The sequence below is a fragment of the Phycodurus eques genome, chromosome 1 (genome assembly GCF_024500275.1).
Source record: "Phycodurus eques isolate BA_2022a chromosome 1, UOR_Pequ_1.1, whole genome shotgun sequence".
In the NCBI taxonomy this organism is placed as follows: Eukaryota; Metazoa; Chordata; class Actinopteri; order Syngnathiformes; family Syngnathidae; genus Phycodurus; species Phycodurus eques.
In genome coordinates, this window is record NC_084525.1 from 21,580,186 (window position 1) to 21,601,487 (window position 21,302).

At 41.0% G+C, this 21,302-nt stretch overlaps 2 protein-coding genes across 2 annotated transcripts; one reads left to right on the forward strand and one right to left on the reverse strand.

Moving 5' to 3' along the window:
• The first annotated feature begins 11,450 nt into the window (after positions 1-11,450).
• On the forward strand, positions 11,451-12,649 carry cryaa (crystallin, alpha A). The gene is made up of 3 exons (XM_061689622.1): positions 11,451-11,767; positions 11,845-11,967; positions 12,038-12,649. The coding sequence occupies exons 1-3, from the start codon at positions 11,570-11,572 to the stop codon at positions 12,245-12,247; spliced, it is 531 nt and encodes a 176-aa protein (XP_061545606.1). The 5' UTR covers positions 11,451-11,569; the 3' UTR covers positions 12,248-12,649.
• Positions 12,650-12,922: 273 nt separating this feature from the next.
• Positions 12,923-21,297, reverse strand: hsf2bp (heat shock transcription factor 2 binding protein). The gene is made up of 10 exons (XM_061689752.1): positions 21,228-21,297; positions 21,025-21,143; positions 20,445-20,580; positions 18,456-18,559; positions 17,039-17,188; positions 15,262-15,406; positions 15,050-15,167; positions 14,169-14,272; positions 13,346-13,545; positions 12,923-13,006 (listed from the first exon to the last, which is right to left on the reverse strand). Exons 2-10 carry the CDS (start codon positions 21,073-21,075, stop codon positions 12,986-12,988), a joined length of 1,029 nt encoding a protein of 342 aa, XP_061545736.1. The 5' UTR covers positions 21,076-21,143; positions 21,228-21,297; the 3' UTR covers positions 12,923-12,985.
• Positions 21,298-21,302: the final 5 nt, after the last annotated feature.

Below are 21,302 nucleotides of genomic sequence, written 5' to 3' on the forward strand. Positions count from 1 at the left end.
TCAAGTTCCTGGGAATTACAATCTCTCAGGACCTGAAGTGGGCGACCAACATCAACTCCGTCCTCGAAAAGGCCCAGCAGAGGATGTACTTCCTGCGGCTTCTGAGAAAGCACGGCCTGCCACCGGAGCTGCTGAGACAGTTCTCCACAGCGGTCGTCGAATCAGTCCTGTGTTCTTCCATCACAGTCTGGTTTGGTGCTGCTACAAAAAAGGACAAACTCCGACTGCAACGGACAATCAAAACTGCTGAAAGGATTGTCGGTACCCCCCTACCCACCATTGAGGACTTGCACGCTGCCAGAAGTAAGACAAGAGCGTGCAAAATCCTCTCGGACCCTCCACATCCCGGTCACCAGCTCTTCCAGCTCCTTCCCTCAGGTAGGCGCTACCGATCAATTCAAACTAGAACTAGCAGACATTCCAACAGCTTCTTCCCTCTTGCAATCAACTTCTTAAACAGCTAACCTACAATTCCATTGCAAAATGCTGCCAATTTCTTTGTCTTGAGTTTATTGTCACATTTCTGTCAGGCCAATTATATACTAGTCGTGCACTCACTGTAGTTGTCTCGCCATGCTGCACTATTTGCATATACTGGCCACTCATGCCAGAGTAGCATCTGCTCCATCTGCACACTGATTGAGGAGTATCTGTAACATTTGCACAACCAACATTGTCCCAGATGATCGCACTACTCGCCACTTTAAACCGCATACACTCCTTGAAGTCTCAGCGCCCTTTGCACAATGGTCATTGCACCGGACTATTGCAATATGTCATTCGAACTGCTCTAAGTGCGAGAGGACTCTGCATCTTTTTGCACAATTGTCAAAAAAATAATAAGAATAATTTACCGGCATTACCAGATAACTAGCAACCCTTTACTGCTCAATGACTGTTTTTTGTTTTTTTTTTGGTCAATGTCTTTCTGTCTCCAAAGTGTCGTACTAGAGCGGCTCCAACTACCGGAGACAAATTCCTTGTGTGTTTTTTGGACATACTTGGCAAATAAAGATGATTCTGATGAGATTGTGGCCGGGGTAAATCCATGCCTTAAGCTCCCTGTCTCTCTCCGCATTCACCCCACCTTCCATGTTTCCCTGATAAAACCGGTGACACAAATGGTAGGCATGTGTCTCGCACTTGTAGCCTCCTTATCAAGGATATCAAATAAATGCAGAAACGTTTTTCTATAAAGCCATTCGAGCATTTGTTGAATATACGTAAGCTTAAGGTCCATGTACGAGGACAACTTAGTCATACTAGTCGGACAACTACATATTACTAGTGAGGCAAAACTGTGCACTAGTTGAAAACTGCACGCTACTAGTGATATTAATTCCATAGTCAATATCTCGCGCTTCACTCGGGTGACTTTAGACGTATTCATGTCCTGCAATGCTTTTTCAATTTGATTTTTGTACATTTCTTTTACCTCTATCCAGCAGAGGGCGTCAGAGCTCAGTCAACTTGACACACCAACCACTGCCTTGTCACCTGTTCATGTTTTTGTATGTCTTCGCCAAAATAAAAGTAACAGATCATAAATGTAAGTTATATAAATAAAAGAAAAATATTTTGGGGTTATTTATTGCAGAGGATCACTCAGCTGCCTTTGTTGTGGCTGGGCCAGACTCAATGAGTTATTCAATCAGCCCAGTGACAGGTATTCAGTGTCCTGGTTTAGAAAAACATAAGATGGTAAGAAAAATGGATTGATGAATGCATGAGTTCAGTCCATGTTGCTTTTCCTTAACAGCATTTGATAGTGATAGTTTTCCACTGCGTGATCTGTAGTTGTTTGTCCGCCATTTTGGTAGTCGAGATCGAGAAGACAAGCCAGGTTTGAAACGGAAACACTCGTAGACCGTACTCGTGTTTGTTTTCCTTCGTACTGCAGCGTTTCACTTTTTTAAATTTATAGCATTTGAAATTGGATACTGTCTACTAAAAGTGATTTATTTGCTTGAATCCAAAAATTCAAGTCAAGTCATAAAGGCAGGAACACTTGAAGGCATGCCTTCATACTGTAGGATGATATGTTTTTCTCTGTAGCATCTGTAATGTTTTAATTTGAAATTGGGCATTTCATTTGAAGAGAGGGACGTATGACAGATGATTTATTCTTGCATTGATGTCATTATTTCTATGGAGTGGAACTATTTTATTATTTCATATTTTGGGACTAATGGACTGTACAGTATTGGGGAGTGATATGTTGTAACGGGAAGTCGGAATTATTATTCTCCCTCCGTGTGATGTTCTTTAACCCACGGCTTTCGATAAACACTCACTAGAGCACCACTAAAGGGCCACTGTTACCATATGCTTCATTAATTCGGCGGCTCATACGGCGGCCCGCAAAGGCCCGGCTCATTTGGCTTCCCGGTGGTGGACGCCGCCGGCCGGGTTGCGTCCACTCGCAGCTCATCCCAGCGCTTTGGCCAGCGTTTAGACAAGACCATGACGATATTGAGACACTTTTAATTTTGCAACATCGCAAAATTGTGAATTATATGTTGTGACAATATTACATCCCTACTGCTTAGTCTCTCCAATGTAGGTATCCACTCACATTGGACCTCATTCACTAATAAATGTGTCGAAATGTTCGTTGCGCAAAACGTTAAGTGTATACTCAAAAACACTGCTGGATTCATGACACATGCCATCTTGTAACCAGGGCTTTACTTTGACACCAGCCAACTAGCCAAATGCCAGTGGATTTCAGCAGTGGCTTGTTGTAACATTGCCTCTCCCACTAGCCACTTTGGCAAGTTGAGTTTTATGTAAACTATAGCACGTGTCGTGCAGGCAACCTAGACACACTGGCTTTGATGATGATATTCTTTACTTCCAAGGGCAATTACATGCATTACCCGCATGACTGCACAAGTGAGCGACTAAAAGGCCATACATTAATTCCAAAACGAAACTCCCGGTGCTCGAAGACACAAACCAACAGTTAGTGAACAACAATACTATTGGGTGGATGAACACACATAATGTGTACTACTACTACTAGGGAATCATTAACATGTGCTCGAACATGTGCACAAAGGATCTACTGGCTCAAATCAAAATCCAAACATTAAAAAAACAAACACACACACACACACCAAACAAGATGAGACTACCTCGCTATTCACTACAAACCTTGAGAAACAAGCGGGTTTCAAAATGTCTCTCTTAAAGCTGTAAAGAAACGCTAAGTGGATGTTGAAATCCAGCAATTCCAGACAGAATGGAATTGCTGAGAAGTATTTATATTTTGTATTTTGTCTGCCAAACGCAACATGCATTAAACCAGTACCCTGGTGATATGCATATAACCGAGTTGAAAACAGTAAACAACTGCATGGTTGCGGTCATTGATTAAATGAGTTGACAACAAAATTAAGCAGCTTGTCACTTCAGCAATTAAAAATAGCGAAAGCAAATCAACTGACGGTATAGACATGACCCAGCTGAAGTGTAATGCTAAAATGAATTTCCTTTTCTATCATATTTAATTTTCTATTTTAGAAGAGACTCACTGAAGTCCTGTGGTGGTTCACACTCATAAATCTGATATGTATGGTGGCTCTTGTAGTGTTAAACATTTATGTAGTCTTGTTTTTGTTGTGCATGGGCCAAATACATTTAAAAAGGTTGTAAATACAGTTCTTTAATCTAGCTCCAAACATACTAAACATAATGATCAAAATTAGTGACTAGTAACTCTGGGGAGCCACGAGCCACAGTGGTTGGTGAGAAAAAAAGTTAATGTCAAGCCCTGCTTGTAACTACAGAATGTACCACAATATAATTTAAAAACATTGATTATTGTGTTCTAAATTTTGTGGTCTCTTAAATCTGGTATGCATGAGAATTCACGTTGGTTGTTGCTGTTTACAAGGTCTCCATTATCCTGCCTCTGCTCAGGTTGGCAATCATTCACCTCAACAAAATTTCAAAGCCACATAAAATAATATCACACGGTACACAAGCTTTCATTTCCGTAATATTAATCATCTTCAGTCCTCCCTCACTCCTCCTCACCTCCCGGATTTATTATTGCCATTCAATTTATTAGTGCTTTCCCTCACAAATCCCTCTACACTACAAATGGTCAAGAATCCAGCTGTTCAAGTCAACAAGAAAAGAAATACTTCGCAATAGCTCTACTGGCAAGTTAAATTCCGAATGCATTTCTAAATGTTTCTGTTCACTTTAAAGGTCATTCATAACCTCACCCTCCCCTTTGCTTTGCTTTTTTAGATTTAATACATTTCCATTATTGCCATCTTGTCTCTTGCCCTTAGATTGTCCTCCTTTCTCCACCTCACTGTCTCCTCTGCCTGCCTCACTGCTGTAGGAGCAGAGAATCCGGTCACTCGGCTCCCGTGCCGTGGAACTTACTAGCACCTGACCTGCGCAGCGGACTCCATTTCCCTCTTCAAAGCCAAACTCAAATAAGTTCATACTCCCTCTAGTCTTTTTACATTGTTTTTTTGTTTCAAAACGTATTTTTACTTCGCTTTTACGGTTTCACTGTACAGTGATTTGCATTCTCCTTAAGGCACCTTTAAATAAAAATGTATTATTATCATCATAAGTGTGTTCTCTCTGATCCTTCTTGGTGCCATGTGCCTCCACATTAAACTCAGAATGAATGAATAAGAGCATGTTCACACAGCCAGAACTAGAGAAGTTGAGGGCTAATACAGCTCGTTTGAACACACATTCATTGTCTGTTCCATTGATTAAAAAGCCAGAGTGCTGACTTTGGTGATCTGGAGCCAGTCAAATCAACGTCTGTGTCCGGTCGGCAGCTGCTAGCCGACCCGAACTTCGGACAACCTCTACCGCTCTACCCTACAACAGATGCGGCTGACCGGCTCAGTTGCTCTTGGCCCATGAGTAGATGGAGCAACTAAGCCCCTGTGTTCGCAGGCCAAAGCCCTACAGGATTAACCGAATACCACTAGTGGTGAAGCAGGCATGGGAAATAACCCCACCTTTTTTTTTTTTTTTTTTAGATTTCATATATTGAATGTTAATATTTGTGTTTTTTTTGTTTTTGTTTTTTTGCAGTTGGGATTGGTACCACAAATATAAACAAGATTACGCTGTAATTTGATGTTAAAACAAGAATTCACGTTTGTAAACAACCAAAATGCCCACGTCCTCCAAATATCCATGTAAGAAAAAAGCACTCATATTCCAATAATGACGTCAAAACCAGTTTTGATGCAGAATGCATTGTAAAATTCTGTATATTCCTTATACAGTAAAGAATACACATTTAATTAGATCGCCTTCAGATTAGCACAATGAAGTGCTCTATTATGGACTCTTTCCATATAACTGAGCAGTCGCTATTGAACCATTTTGAACAAGAATTTCAAAGTGAATTCCTCTTTTCATATCTAAATTTGTGCAGGCTCACTTGGTTTCTCTGAGAAACATTCAACAAAAAATACTTTTTCTGTGGAGGTATGCAAGTAAAAAAACAAATATCAACATATTACATTCTGTGAATTTGAAAATTCATCGATACAATTATTGAATTTTAGCATTAAACATGTAATTTCAGGTAAATAGTACTTTTTTGTTAACCATTGCAAAAACATGCTATGATTTAGGTAATTATTAATTAACCCTGCATGGTGGTGTTGTCTAGCACTATATACAGTAGCTACTAAATTATTGATTCCTACTACAGTCACAGAAGAGACCAAAATCCTTTTTGTGGTTTAATTACATTTGTGAGAAATCCGGTTCCACAGGAGATAGTGAACTTTTTGGGGGTCTTTTGGCAGTTGGCAACCTGTTTAAGATTAAGATGTATTTTTTTTGTTTTTATTCTGTTCATGTCAGCAGTCTTCGGCCAGTGTGACCCAAGCTATACAGACAGACAACCATTCACACTCACATTGATTCTTACAGCAATTTTTGGTCTTCAGTAAATTGAAATTTTTTTTTTTTAGATAACCAGAGTATCTTGACAGAACCCAAATAACAGAGATAACCTGGCAACTTCCTACAGAAATGCCCACGTAAACGTAGACGAACACTGAGGCCTTTTTGCTTTGAGACAGGATTACTAAATATACTCAGTCAGTGTGCTGCCAAATAGGTTTGTTATTAGCGTTCTTTTTACAGTTACATCTGTAGTTTGACATTTTCATGAAAGATTTCAGAGACAAAATGGGAAGTTGTCAATTAACGCCAGTTGACCAAAATAAGGACAGTCCATTGGTACTTCCCTGAAGTCAGTAAGCATGCAAAACTGACTTTGATGTAAAAGCAGAGCTCAGTTTGCGGAATCTATTGTCATCCCGTGTGCATTCGTTCACAGCATTTCGTACTCAGACACACAAGGGACGAATGAAAAGGACAGAAGGCACCGATGAACAGACAAATATTTTCCTGGTAAAGTTTTACCAGGAACATTTCAAACTCTTATTTCTCAGTATCCAAGCACTAAAGGAGTGGACTGAGGTTGAAGTCATTGCATCAAGAGCCACTGTGTGTAGATGTATGAAGGAATTTGTGTCACAATCCTTGTGTCAAGCCACTCCAGAAACAGAGAAAATGTCAGCAGCGTCTTACCTGGACAAAGAAGAAAAATAACTGGACTATTGCTCAGCGGTCCGGTTTTCAGATGAAAGTAATTTTTGCATCACGTATGGGAGTCAATGACCAAGTTGCTTAAAGTCAAGTGTAAAGGTTCCACATTTTGTGATAATTGGGGTGCTGTATCATCTGTAGATGTTACACTGTTTTCTGAATTTCGAAGTCAATGCAGCTTTTTACCATTTTTAACAGAGGACTTTATGGTTCATTCAGATAACAAGCTTCATGGAGATTCTGATTTCATACGCCAGAAAGACTTGGTACCTGAAGCTACTGCCAAAACAACCAAAAGTTGAAAAATTAAATATTAAAAAAAAAAAAAAATGTGCTTGATTAGCTAGCAAACTCACCAGACCTGAACCCCATCAAGAATCTATAAGGTATTGCCAAAAGCTGACAGACACCAGACAAGCTGAAGGCTGCGATCAAAGCAACCTGGGCTGATGTGGTAATGCATGCAAAAGGAGCTTCAACCAAGTATTGACTGCATATGAATCAACCTATTTGTCAGGTCAACATTATTAAATTAAAAAACCTTTTGATTGGTTTTAATGTAAAGTTCCTTTTTTTGGGAGTACATTTCAGAATCAGAATCAGCTTTATTGATGAAGTTTGTTACAAGACACACATGTAATTTGTCTCCGGTAGTTGGGGCCACTCGAGTATGACAACAAACAGCCACTATGACAAAATATACATTTAGGACAAAAAAAAAAAAAACACAAGTATGGAGAGTCATTGAGGAATGCAAGTGTACCACTATGGTGATATAATGGCAATTGTGCAAATGATGCAGACTCCTCAAGCAATTTAGAGCAATTTAAAGTGTCCAGGCCTGCTGCTTTGTTGAACTTTTGTTGTTTAAAGACATTTTTTCACGTCCTGTTAGTGAATGGTCAATGCAGAAGTGGGAGTCAGAGGAGTGATGGTGGTCGTCGATGATGCGGCCAGGTGGGTGTGGGGTATGAAAGTGTCCTTTTCAAAGCTCCAGTAGAAGGTATCCAAGTCGTCAGCCAGTCCTTTATTGTTGGGGGGATTAATCGCTTGTATTTGGTTAGCGATTGTAACCCTCGCCAAACTGATGCAGAGTCGTTAGCAGCAAACTGGTTTTCCAGCTATTCTGCATTCTTTCTCTTTGCGGTGTTGATTTCTGTTGTCAGCTGGTTTCTGGCCTGATTCTACAGAGCTCTCTCCCCACTCTGATAGGCGTCCTCTTTAGCCTGGTGAAGTTGCGGACGTTTGGCAGTAAACCATGGCTTGTTGGTATTGAACGTGCGAAATGGTTTTGTTGGTACACACAGGTCTTCACAGAAGCTGATGTAGGATGTAATAGTTTCTGTATATTCATTCAAGCTGCAAGTTGAAGTTTCAAAGACACTCCAATCTGTGCAGTCTAAACAGTCTTGAAGTTCCATTTTAGCTTCATTGGTCCACTTCTTTGCTGTTTTCACCACATGCTTTGCACATTGAAATTTGTGCCTTTATGTTGGTGTTAAGTGAATTAAACGGCGATCAGACGAGCCCAAAGCTGCACTAGGAATAGCACGGAGTGAGTCCTTTAGCGTGGCATAGCAGTGGTGTAGAATGATGTTTTCGCTGTGCTGCTTGTATTTCGGGAGTTTGTGGTTGCGTTTTGCTTTGTTCAAGTCCATCCATCCATTTTCTGAGCCACTTATCCTCACTAGGGTCGCGGGCATTCTGGAGCCTATCCCAGCTGTCATTGGGCAGGAGGCGGGGTACACCCTGAACTGGTTGCCAGCCAATCGCAGGGCACATACAAACAGACGACCATTCACACTCACAGTCATGCCTACGGGCAATTTAGAGTCTCCAATTCATGCATGTTTTTGGGATGTGGGAGCAAACCGCAGTGCCCGGAGAAAACCCACGCAGGCACGGGGAGAACGTGCAAACTCCACACAGTCAGGGCCGGGGATTGAACCCGGGTCCTCAGAACTGTGAGGCTGACGCTCTAACCAGTCGACCACCGTGCCGCCGCTTTGTTCAAGTCCCCAAGAATAATGAGGGGTCCGCTTGTTGTAGTTGGAAGTCGGGCCGCAGGGCGGCGCCGTCAGGGATGTGTTCACAAGCCCAAATCTCTGTGTAGCAGAACATGCAAAGTCTTTACTGGTCTTTGGGAGGAGGTGAAGCTCATCATTTTTGTCCAATATGTTTTATTCTATAATCATCCAAAATATTTTTGAAAATGTTTAAATATATATATATATATATATATTGCCCATAGGTTGTTTGTTTCTATGTGCTGGCGACCAGTTCAGGGTCTACCCCGCCTCTCGCCCGAAGAAAGCTGATATAAAAAATGGATCTCACAAACACACACACACGCACGCACGCACACACACACACACTGGCGGCACGGTGGACAACTGGTAAGAGCATCTGCCTCACAGTTCTGAGGCAAGGCAAGGGAGGCATGCAGTTCTTTAGAATTTGCCCTGAGTTCCTTTGTGGCCTCCTGGATGAGTCATTGCTGTTCTCTAGGGGTAATCTTTACAGGCCAGCCACTCCTGGGAAGGTTCACCACTGTTCCATGTTTTCTCCATATGAGGATAATGGCTCTCCTTATGGTTCGCTGGAATCCTAAAGCTTTAGAAACAGCTTTTGTAACTCTTTCCAGACTGATTGCTGATCAATTACTTTATTTCTCGACTGTTCTGGTATTTCTTCGGATCATATCATTTTGTTGCAGTTTTTCGGATCTTTTGTCCGACTTGATTTTGTCGGGACAGATTCTGTTGAAGGGATTTCTTGATTGAACAGGTCTGGAGGTAATCAGACTTGGGTGTAATCAGTGAACATCAATCAAAAATTGTGATTAGCTACAATTAATTAATTATTTAACAAGGAGGGTAATTACTTTTTCACACAAGGCCAGGTAACTGATTTTCTTTCCTTAATGAATGAAATCACCATTTAAAAACAGCATTTTAATTTTACTTGGGTTATCTTTGATGATCTTAAACATTAAAGTGGGGAAACTATGCAAAAATATACAAATTTGAGAAGGGGGCAATACCTTTTTCACGGCACTGTATATTTTTTCATTCATTCATTTTCCGTTCCGCTTATCCTCACTAGGGTCGCGGGCATGCTGGAGCCTATCCCAGCTGACTCTGGTTTGAGAGGGGTGCTACACCCTTAATTGGTCGCCAGCTAATCGCAGGGACTGTATATGTTTCCCTTTTTAAATTGTATTACTGACAATTAGGTTTTCTACCATATCCTAATTTATTTAGATTCCTTGAGAAATGAGTTTCATTTGTTCTGTGACAACACTTGTGACTCAAAATGCTCGTCTCTCAAATTGCATTTCCCCAATGAAATGAATGGAAATGCAATTTATCCATTCCAGCACCACCCCCCAAAAAATTTGCTTTTAATAAGAAAAAATAGCAGTCAAGAATATTGTACTTTATCAAAACATATAGTAATATAATAGAATGTAAAGAATTAATTAGGTTGTACATCATGATTAATTAATTGTGCTGATCCTTCTAGTGTCCATGACTTGGCCACCTGGGGGCAGTATAGGGCAGACATGGACGTATGTAGACGACCCTCAGTAAGCTGCAGTAATATTCGTTGTTTTTCGGATAGGTTAAATACATACCTATGAGTACTGTTATTTTCTGTCTATATGTTATGCTGCACCCTTTGTATTCAAATATCTGTTGCTTAAAGAGTTTTAACACCATGACATTGATGCCACTCATTAGTACTTTGCATTGTTTGTTAACATTAAGTCAAACAGACATTTTGGGAAAAGCTCTGATGTTGTTTTAAATATACATTGTGTAATTGTCTTTGTTGTATGTTTGGTTTGACAGTAAACTTAAATTGGGAGTGGCGTTAAACAGCTTGAAGCCTCTTTTTTGAAGAATTGTTCTGCTAAACTGCAATTTGTTGTAGTGAGTTGAGCTCACAGGCGCCATACAGCACCACAATCAAAAAATGTTTTGCACACAATTCAAAACAAAAAATAATCCCACTAATAGCTATCTCAAAATGCTCATAAAATAGATCACTCATATATCAAGGCACCACTGTAAAAATGTATATAGATATTTTTAGAAACATATTTCACTCAACCAGGGGTTAAAATATGTCTAACCAATGGCTTTTGAAGAAAAAAAACATCAAAAGTGCAGGCCAGGGCAACAGCTCAATTTAGCCAATCAGATAAACGAAACGAATTTCCAGGAAAAGGTACTGTAACAACAATGGTAAATTTTGGACGAGGAATAATGTGTAGACCCAAAGTGAAGGTTAAAAAAAAAAAAAATGCTAAAAAAAAGAAATGAATCAAGTAACGGTGATAACAACTCACGCAATAATGTCATACAATTCAATCTATATTAGTAATTTTCAATTACGTGAATTGTAGTTTGCGAGTAGATGAAATGTTTCCATTTATTTTTTCAGTTTATCTTCTCTGAACCGCTTCCTCCCCTGCCCAACTATGTCTCTAAATCTACTCTTGGCCCAGGCACCCACATGGAACAATACAGCACTGCACATTGCTTCCTGGCCTTATTGTATTGGGCCTGCCTTCCACATCAGGCACAGTTTGTATTGGCAGCCCCGGGTGTCTGGCGTGTAGGTGGTACTGAGTCATGCCAGCCTCTGGACCCGAAAAACCCATCATCCCCACCCCTGTCTGTCCATCCTCAACTCAAATTCTGCTGAGTGTGCGAAACGCAACATGACATAATGCCATTCCAGAGGGATCGTGGCTAAAGCCCCTCTTTCTGGTTCTTAGGTATATAAAGAGGTTGCAGTCGTTGGGCAGAAAGCACCCGGGTGACTCTTATCCACTTGCTGTTTTCATCATCGCTCTCTTCACCTGCTGGACTCCAAGCTGAGCAGCCACATTTGAACACGCAAGCCAAGCCAAGCTGTGCCATACCAAAACCTCTCTGCAGTCAATATGGATATTGCCATCCAGCACCCCTGGTTCAGACGCGCCCTGGGTTCAATTTACCCAGCTCGACTCTTTGACCAGTTCTTTGGCGAGGGCATGTTTGATTACGACCTCTTCCCCTACACTGCCTCCACTATCAGCCCCTATTACAGGCAGTCACTGTTCCGGAGCTTTTTGGATTCTTCCAACTCCGGAATGTCAGAGGTAACAATCAAGCTGCAAGTGTATATTTGTCAGACTTGGTTCACTTCTAATTCTGTTTCTATTACTACATTCCCCAGGTAAGGTCTGACAGGGATAAGTTCACGGTCTACCTTGACGTGAAGCACTTTTCTCCCGATGAGCTGGGTGTGAAGGTTACCGACGACTACGTGGAGATCCAAGGCAAGCATGGAGAAAGACAGGTGAGTCATAACTCATTTTCCTATGCAGGTTTATGCAAATTGGCTTGGTCTTAACCCATCTGTCTTTCAGGATGACCATGGTTACATCTCCCGTGAGTTTCACCGCCGCTACCGCCTCCCATCAAGTGTGGACCAATCTGCCATCACCTGCACCCTCTCTGCTGACGGCCTGTTGACGCTGACTGGGCCGAAGGTCGGCGGGGGGAACGAATCCGGCCGTAGCGAGCGCAACATCCCTGTCACCCGTGATGACAAGCCCAACGCTGCTGCCTCTTCCTAAATGCTTGAGTGGTGGGCGTCAACCAAATGGGATGGCAGCCTCATATCCTCCACTCATTTTTTCTCTTTTCCCTTACAGAGGACACATGGGTCCTTCTTTCTTCACTCTTTCCTCTCAAGATGATTTTTAGCATACTCCTAGAGTATCACAAGTAGCCTGGTTTTAACAAAATTGTCCCTGTGAGGATGCTGAAATTAAGGTCCTCACGATTGTTTGGCTGACAGGTAATGTCACAAACATCTTGTCACAGATTTCTGCAAACTTCTTAAAGCCCAGGCTGCTTCCATTCTTGCTCAGACCCTTTGAACCTTCTACTCTCATGTCTCCAATATATCCTTGTCTATGCCTTGTTCACTGGATACCTCGACACTGAGAAGTCCATGCTAAAGAAAAACCATAATAAAGCTGCAAAATCAACAGAAGGCTACTCCTGTGTCATCAATTGCCCTGAAGTATTTACGTAAATTCATTTCAATGAAACAAAGTTCATGTGTGTTTAGAGTAGGCAAAGTTCCTCTTTAATTTTCTTTGCACAGTTCTCTAATATATTCAGATGTTTACAAAATGACAATACAATGAACAATGAGTCACAATTCCAGTTCTTCAGAGAGATGAGGCTTTCTTTCTTATTCACAAATACAGTATACACATTTAACTGCTGTTTAATACTTTGTACCTTGACTCATCCCAAACAAGGACAAAACAGGGGAAAACAGAACAAAAAAAGTGAAAGGCATGTCACTGTTTGCATCCTTGAACCTGGAAACATAAATATATTTTAGTTCACAAGCAATGTGCAGTGACAACCTCATTAATCATTTTCAGCTTTATAGACTACAAAATTTCTGGCTACTTTTTACTGCATTGTCTGCTCCTGTTACTGATAGTGTCTTACATTGTTATGGTACCGTAAAACATGTGAATCCATTTTAAACCATATGTTACAACCATTTGCTATGACTACCTAACTTGACTATTTTAATATTTTACTGCCGAAATTATGCTTTTGTACCCAATCATCATTACAATTAGTTAATTAAGTTAGCTCATTTCCAGCAAGCAATAGCACCCAATCACACCTTTTTTGTAACATGTTACCTGCATGAGCACCTGGAGGTCCGCTAAGGTCTGCTGAGCTAACAGTCTCAAGCTGGGCTGAACACTCGAAGTAAAACCGCGAATACGGACCTGGAGGTCCGTATCCAGCAGAGCAGCACCCAGGCTAGGCTGCGCTACATCTTCCAGCAGTATTGACTGCAGAAGACGCAAGCAGTGGAGGCACACTTCCCAGGATCTGTCTGTTGCATAGAAAAATATAAAAGCAACGCGGTGTGGGAGATAATATTCCATATACACATGTTGAACACTCCTTTAATTTAGATGAGAATACTCTATATCGGAAAGTCGCTGCGCAGAATTAGTATGTTCTCCCCATGCTTTTGTGGGTTTTGTACAGCTTCCTCTCAGGTTCCAAAAACATGGATGTTAGGTTAATTGAGAGTCGAAATTGTCCATATGTGTGAATGTGTCTGCACGAATGGTTGTTTGCTTATATGTGCCTTCCGATTGACTGACAACCAGACCAAAATGTGTTGTGCTCCTCGGCTAAAGTCGGCTGGGATAGACTCCAGTTGAGGACAAGCAGTATAGGAAATGGATGGATGGATGGATGGAGAACAATACTGTTAACAGGAAAGGAGCCATTCGTTCAGTTCAAATTTAGGTGACAGCGTCATCTGGTGGCTTTACATATTATATGAAAAACCATATATAGTGAGGAAATGTCTCAAAAAAGTATGAACGTGATAATAGCTGCGTAAGTTGTAAACTTAAATTGAACAATTTTATTCAGCCTATGTGACATTATAGTGTAGTGCCTTTGGTGCACATGCATAGATTTTCTTTCCTGTGACTATTTTACCTTCAAGCAGAGTCCGAATAAGAGGCAGCAGTGCTGGGTTCTCAATCATGTACTTCAGACCCTTCACACTGATACTGGCATTGTAAAGACCCATTAGCATCAATCTGTGACAAAACACCAGCAATAAGCAAAAACACAACACACCTTCTTAAATGCTGAATCAAGCATTCAACTTGTTAAAACATTTCTTCAGATTTGTATTTATGTACATTAACTCATCAATAAACTATACAGTATATGTACATTACGTTATGCAATTGTCATGAACTCTGATGGCAGGTCACAGATTCATATACACAATGTGAAAATAATTGCAACATGAGTGTTGTCTGTTTCTTAGCAGGAATTAAAGTTGCGTGCTCCTTTTTTTGTCACGAGAGACGTCAGAAAGGTTGCTAAGTTGGCAAACTGACTGCTTTTGTAAACAACTAGCTCCTCCTTTTTTGCAGCCATTTTGTTAGCTAACTTATGTAATTGTCATGAACTCTGATGGCAAGTCACAGATTCATATACACAACGTGAACATAATTGCACTCATCTTGTCTGTTTCTTAGCAGGAATTAAAGTTGCCTGCTCCTTTTTTGTCACGAGAGAAGTCGGAAAGGTTGCTAAGTTGGCAAACTGACTGTTTTTGTAAACAACTAGCTCCTCCTTTTTTGCAGCCATTTTGTTAGAGCAAGTAGTGCATGTCAGCGAGGGGGGGGTCACAAAATACCCCTCCCCCCACCAATCGTCCTAAGCAATATACTCTGAATTAAATCGATAAAATGCCCAGCACTAACTTATAGCAATTTTTGATGCTGAATAGAAATCAGCTGGCATTCGATCTGGATCATTTCTATCTGTTTTATTACATTACACTGTGGCAGCTTCATACGTACACTTTCAGTTTTGGGAATACACCAGGCTTCATCAGTTCCAACAACTTTATCAGCGTGTCCAACAGACCGTGTGCTGAGCTAGAGAGGAAGTCCCGCCCACAGGTTACAGCCGCTATGTCTGATTGACAGGAAGCAAAGAGCAGCTACAGTACGTTTAGTTCCATGAATTGAGCTTTTAAAAGAACAACAACTTGTATATTACTGCTTCTTACTAGTAATGGTTCCAGTTAGTGCCAAAACAAATTGGTACTCTTGGGTGTTGTAGTCCTCATATCGACTCTTCACATCTTCGTCCAGAGTACTTACAAAGCTCCTCAGAGTCTGCGTGGCCACCGCTAGAAAGGCCGGCAGGGTTCCCTACTCCAAAAGTATTGAACACACAGTGGAAATAATATATGGCAGGTACTTTATTCAGTGCAATGAACCCTTGCACATTTGCAGCTGTATTAGCAAATTCGCCCATTCAATTTTTTTTTTGTAGGGAGCCTATCCTCTATTGCTCACTAAAAATTCACTTGTATGCCGTTTTTATGCTGACGCTATATCAATAAATGTATTTCTGTGGCGCCATCTTGTGGAATCTTGGTGTTTTAGTTATTCGGTTTAATTCATTGATGGTGTGTTTTCATCTGCGTTTGAGATAACAGTCAAAGTTAACCCGATAGTTGGTACTTGCTGCTCACCTGATGCAACTACTAAAAGCTTGAAGCACTGAATTTACTCCACTACGTTTAATTTTTGAAATAAATTTTACTTTTCAGACAAGTTTTAATGCAACATACTTTTTACTTGAGCATTTCTGTTAAGAAGAAATTGTACTTTTATTCAATTACATTGAGCTACATTCCGCTCTCTACTTTTATTTTTATCTGTTATTGCTTGCATGATGTACATATTTGTTTGGTTTGTCAGGGAGACTTAAGGCTTCTTTATACTCGAGCGGACGGCAACCGCGCTGACGTCACTGCGGCTATCCCGCACAAAGTTTGCCTTTATACTCGAACGCAACCCACGTGCGCTGTTTTGAAAGTGTGCTGCAGTTCTCCCCGAAGTCGGCGGTGTCCCTACGGCTAGGACGCCACAGGGTGAGGTTTCCTCTGCATTTTGTGGCCATTTCCGGTGGCCGTTTTTTGACTTTCCTTTCCGTAACAAGGAACAAAGCAACAACAATGGCGACTGTGGAACAGAGTCTGCTAGAACAAATGGACCTAGATTTCCAGATGATATGTTTAATTATGCTGCAAAATCGATCGAGAAGGCGGCGGCGTAGGTAACCGGGAGGAACGCTGATTACATCATCACAGCATGTGACCAAACGGACCAATCACGATAGATGATGTCCACGGTATTCTACGCGCAGCAACAATTTTTGCCGTGTGCGCATCAAGCTACGCAGAGGGGCCGCATGGCATATCTCGTGGTCATTGTATAGTACTACAACTCACAACCTGGTTTTGCCAAGTGAAGGCTTCTGATTGATTGTGTGAAAGCTTTTAATTAATTATTTTCCCATTTCAAACTGTTGACTCCCTGACGAAGGCTTGCCTGCCAAAACGTGTCTGAATTTTCCAAGATGACCAAGCCATTACCAAAAAAGCTTAAGTTTTCTAAATGGAGTGCCTTGGAATTTTCTGACTTTTGCTAGCTAATACTATTGGTAAAACTGGTTTGTTTGTGTTAAATAATTGAACTTACTGAATACAGTCTTTTATGTACCATGAGTTCCTAATGGTGTATATACCAGATGTATGGTGTTGATGCTTTGCTGATTATTTTTTGACTGTTGTTAAAGACCACAGTAAATAAATCAGTCCAAACAGAATACCAGCGCTTTGACGCATGGCATCTATAGGGATTTACAAACGTATTTTAGTGGACGTCAGTTACTTTTGGATTTTTGCTATTTGCGGCAGGGTTTTGTCCCTATTCCCTGCGAATAGCAGGGGTTCACTGTACTACATCACAGTAATATACAAATAGAAGTCTCACATCAGCCAGCCATTGTTTAACCATGTCCTCCCTTGTAGAACAGTTCCACAGAAGGCTGCAGACTGCAGAACCAAGACTGAAGCAGAAGTCAGCCTGTTGTTGCAACTCAGCTCCACTCTGCCAGAGCTGCTCACGCAACAGCAATTTCTCCTACACACATAAAATAGACACAAAACACACTCTGACCAAATCACACATTTCTCACATTAACTGATTTGATAACATACTGTATACAGTAAGTAGAGGTCCACACACCCTGTTGATGAATTTTTTTCGATCGGGAAAAAGTTTAATCCACCCAGCCACCCCTAGTAAAATTAGGCGAGTAAATAATGTTAAGTGGCTAGTAACTCCTGGAAACCAGTAGCCACAACAAAAATTTCATGTCAAGCCTTGCATGTGGGACTACGGTTACGCCAAAAAAAAAAACCTACTCAATTTCCATGAACATTTGTGGAGGGGGCATAGGCCATGTAAGAACACAATGTTGGCATGTAAAGTATAAAGAAGGCAGGGGTGGGAAACCGCTCACCGACTGATGACTCAATTATAATTACGAGGACTAGATTTGATTAGACTGATTATTGATACATCTTTAACTGATGCTTCTTTTTCCCCATGCTTAATTTTTCCTTACTAACTACATTAAAATAGTATTTGCAATGGCCCATAGTGTAATTTCATGATTACAATGAATAACAGCACAGATAAATGACACGATTAAAAATATATATATATTTTCCCTATACTTTGGAGTAGTATTTGTAAAAACGCATATTGTACTTCCAGGATTTAAATAAATGACATGATTCAAATAATTTACTTCAAAAAGCCAACAGTGGTGTTTCAATTGGGTGTACTGAAATCATTAGAACAAACATCATAAAAATGTATGTAATTAGGTTCATGGTGATTAATATTTAAATTAGGCTCTATCAGTCTGATTACACACAAATCAAGTCACGTCACTCACATAAATAACAAGGGATCACGCAACTCAGTTTCATGCATGTGTGTTCACTTCACAGAAAACTCTGGTGTCGTATGATATAAATAGATCAAATAAAGTCAATTATATTTACTGTATTGATAACAATAATAATGAAATAGATTGTCTTTTATGCGTGCAAGTCATACAATTTAGTGAGCTACATTTTGCAGTATATAGAACTGCACGGCATGCAGAGAGCTTGTAAAAACAAACCATCTATGATACAATTATACCACTGTACATTAAAACCACTATAAATATATTATTAAATTAACACTTTCCTAAAAATATTGAACAAAATCGAGCATTGTCATCTTTGGAAAGGCAGACTAGTTGTCCCCATTTTGGATCTCATTAAGCTGAACATGTTATTGCTGTTAAAACTGTAACAAATTATTAGTCCAGATCCAGTCCTCTAGGTCTCACCTCTCGCTCCCTTTGACATTCAATTTGTAACACATTCAGTCTGGACTGAAGATGAAGACACTCCTGCTGCAAATGCTCCTGTTCCTGTGTAAGGTGCTCTTTCACTATTCACACACACACATACACATGGAAGAATGTTAATAGTAATTTTAATTCACATCAACATTGATTTATAAATCAGTCTTTCCGCATTCACACAACACATTAAGATCAAGGAAACTGTTTTATGTGGGTTTTGGAGATAAAAAGCTCTTTGTCATACGGTGTATAAAAGTACAAACATCTGTTCTCATCAGTTTATCAACCTGTCACGGGTGTGTGTTCCGGTTGTTGTCTTCTCCCGGTCTCGTACACACCTGCTCCTGAGAGCATCTTCACCACCTGTGCCTCGTTCACCCTAATTACCCCTTGCATTTAACCTCGTTGGTTAGGGTCGCGGGATACTGGAGCCTATCCTAGCTGACTCCGGGCGAAAGGCGGACTACACCCTGAACTGGTCGCCAGTCAGTCGCAGGGCACATATAGACACGGACAACTATTCGCACTCACATTCACACAGTCACTGAGTGGGAACTGAACCCACGCTGCCTGCACCAAAGTCAGGCGAGTGTACCACTACACCATCAGTGACTGTGTCACATCTGGGTCTATTAAGTCAAGATAAAGCTGATATGCTCACAGGGAGCCAAGACTTATTCTGTTGTATGAACAGCAGCAGGTTGTACCTTCTACCATAAAATGGAAGAGCATTTAATTGTTCTGTCTGTCACTATACATCAATGGCATGGATGAACAAAGATATATTTGTAATTACTAAATTACTTTCAGACAAATTAAGTTCTGCAGTGATGCGGTGTTTGTATCGGTCCGCTGTGGTGGAGAGAGAGCTAAGCCGGAAGGCAAAGCTCTCAATTTACTGGTAGATATACGTTCCTACACACACCTATGGTCACGAGCTGTGGGTCGTGACCGAAAGAACAAGATCACGGTTTCAAGCGGGCGAAATGAATTTCCTCCGCAGGGTGTCCGGGCTCTCCCTTAGAGATAGGGTGAGAAGCTCGGTCATCCGGGAGGGGCTCAGAGTAGAGCCGCTGCTGCTCTACATTGAAAGGAGCCAGATGAGGTGGCTTGGGCATCTGATTAGGATGCATCCTGGACGCCTTCCTGGTGAAGTATTCCGGGGACGTCCCAGGACACGCTGGAGAGACTACGTCTCTCGACTGGCCTGGGAACGCCTCGGGATCCCCCCCTCCCGGAAGACCTCGAGGAAGTGGCTGGGGAGAGGGAAGTCAAGGCCTCCCTGCTAAAGCTATTGTCCCCGCGACCCGACCTTGGATAAGTGTAAGAAAATGGATGGACGGATGGACAAATTAAGTGAAATTGGATATAAAGTGCCATAGCACCTTGGTTGGGAATAATTGTTCTACACCACCTCTCGACTTCAGGGACACATGGATGAATGGAGCGTAACTGAATTGACTTAGGGCAGGGGTGTCAAACTCATTTTTTGTCGCGGGCCACATTGCAGTTACGGTTCCAGTTGGAGGGCTGTTATGACTGCAAATCCATATGATTGCCTTATATTATTACATAGACAAATTCATGGGTAATTACTTTTGAAATCAGAAGCCAGTAAAAACTGTTTGTTCAACTACAGTATGAATCAGTTTTATTTCAGAAGGGGGGGTTGGTAACAAAAAATGCTTGCAATATCTCAATAGTTGTAAAAGTGAAGCCAATTTGCAATTTTGCTATTTTAGCAAGAAACACAAAGTCGATGCACACCCCATTGCGCCACATAAAATGACGTGGTGGGCCAGATCTGGCCCCCGGGCCACCAGTTTGACACCTGTGATTTAAGGTAAAACCTGACAATCACAAGGCTCATCTCTTTTCAGTAATCTGTTGTTTCGTCCTTGCGAGGATAAGCGGTACAGAAAATGGATGCATAATTGAAAAAGTATGCAGTCTAGGTGGATTACAGCTTACCTGTTTGCGTTACTCTAGTTTTATGTAGCATGTCAATCAAATCACTGTTCACAACTCTGGGCAGGAACTCCCTTAACTGCATGACCTCTGTGGTCAACCTTTCCAGGTCTGATTTCCTCACTCGAACAAAACCATCCTGATTAGAAGATAGACAGACATTGGGGAAGTCATAAAAACTTGTCAAACATAAATACGTTCACTGGACAAGACGTTTGGTACACTTATAATAGTCTTTTTAACTAAACTTGGGAATTTACAAGTGTTCCGGTGCTCTAGGCAAACAGGGTAACAGTACATTACCACCAACATTCTCCTCAGCCAGCTCAAGCATACAGAATTTATCAGCACTTAATAATAATAATAAAAAATAAATAAAATAATGCTGACTTCTTCAATCACACATGGCCTGATCCATGACATAGTTACCATTTCCAGGTCCACAATTTAAGATAGCCTATCAAATGCAGAAGCACCAGCAAAAACCAACAAAACCAACCAACCAACAAGTCACTGCATATGGTTAAAATTCCAGGAGAGTATTTTCAGACAAAACACCAAATTTAGTTGACATTTGATTTACCTTAGCTCCATCACACAGGGGAAGCAGTGGCCCGCCATATGACGAAGACATCCTATGCTATGCTAGGTTCACGTTCTCTCCAATACAGTATTCTGTCGTTATTACTAAGTTAAACATGCCTGTGAAGTAAAGGCAGGACAACATGAGCAACTACTTGTTTATTATTTAAAAACAAATTAATACACGGCCAAAAATTCTCGTACCTTACCACAACGGACACATAATTAAAGGTTCGCATGAACTTGAATATAAAAATAACGCCCTCACTCCCGGGATTT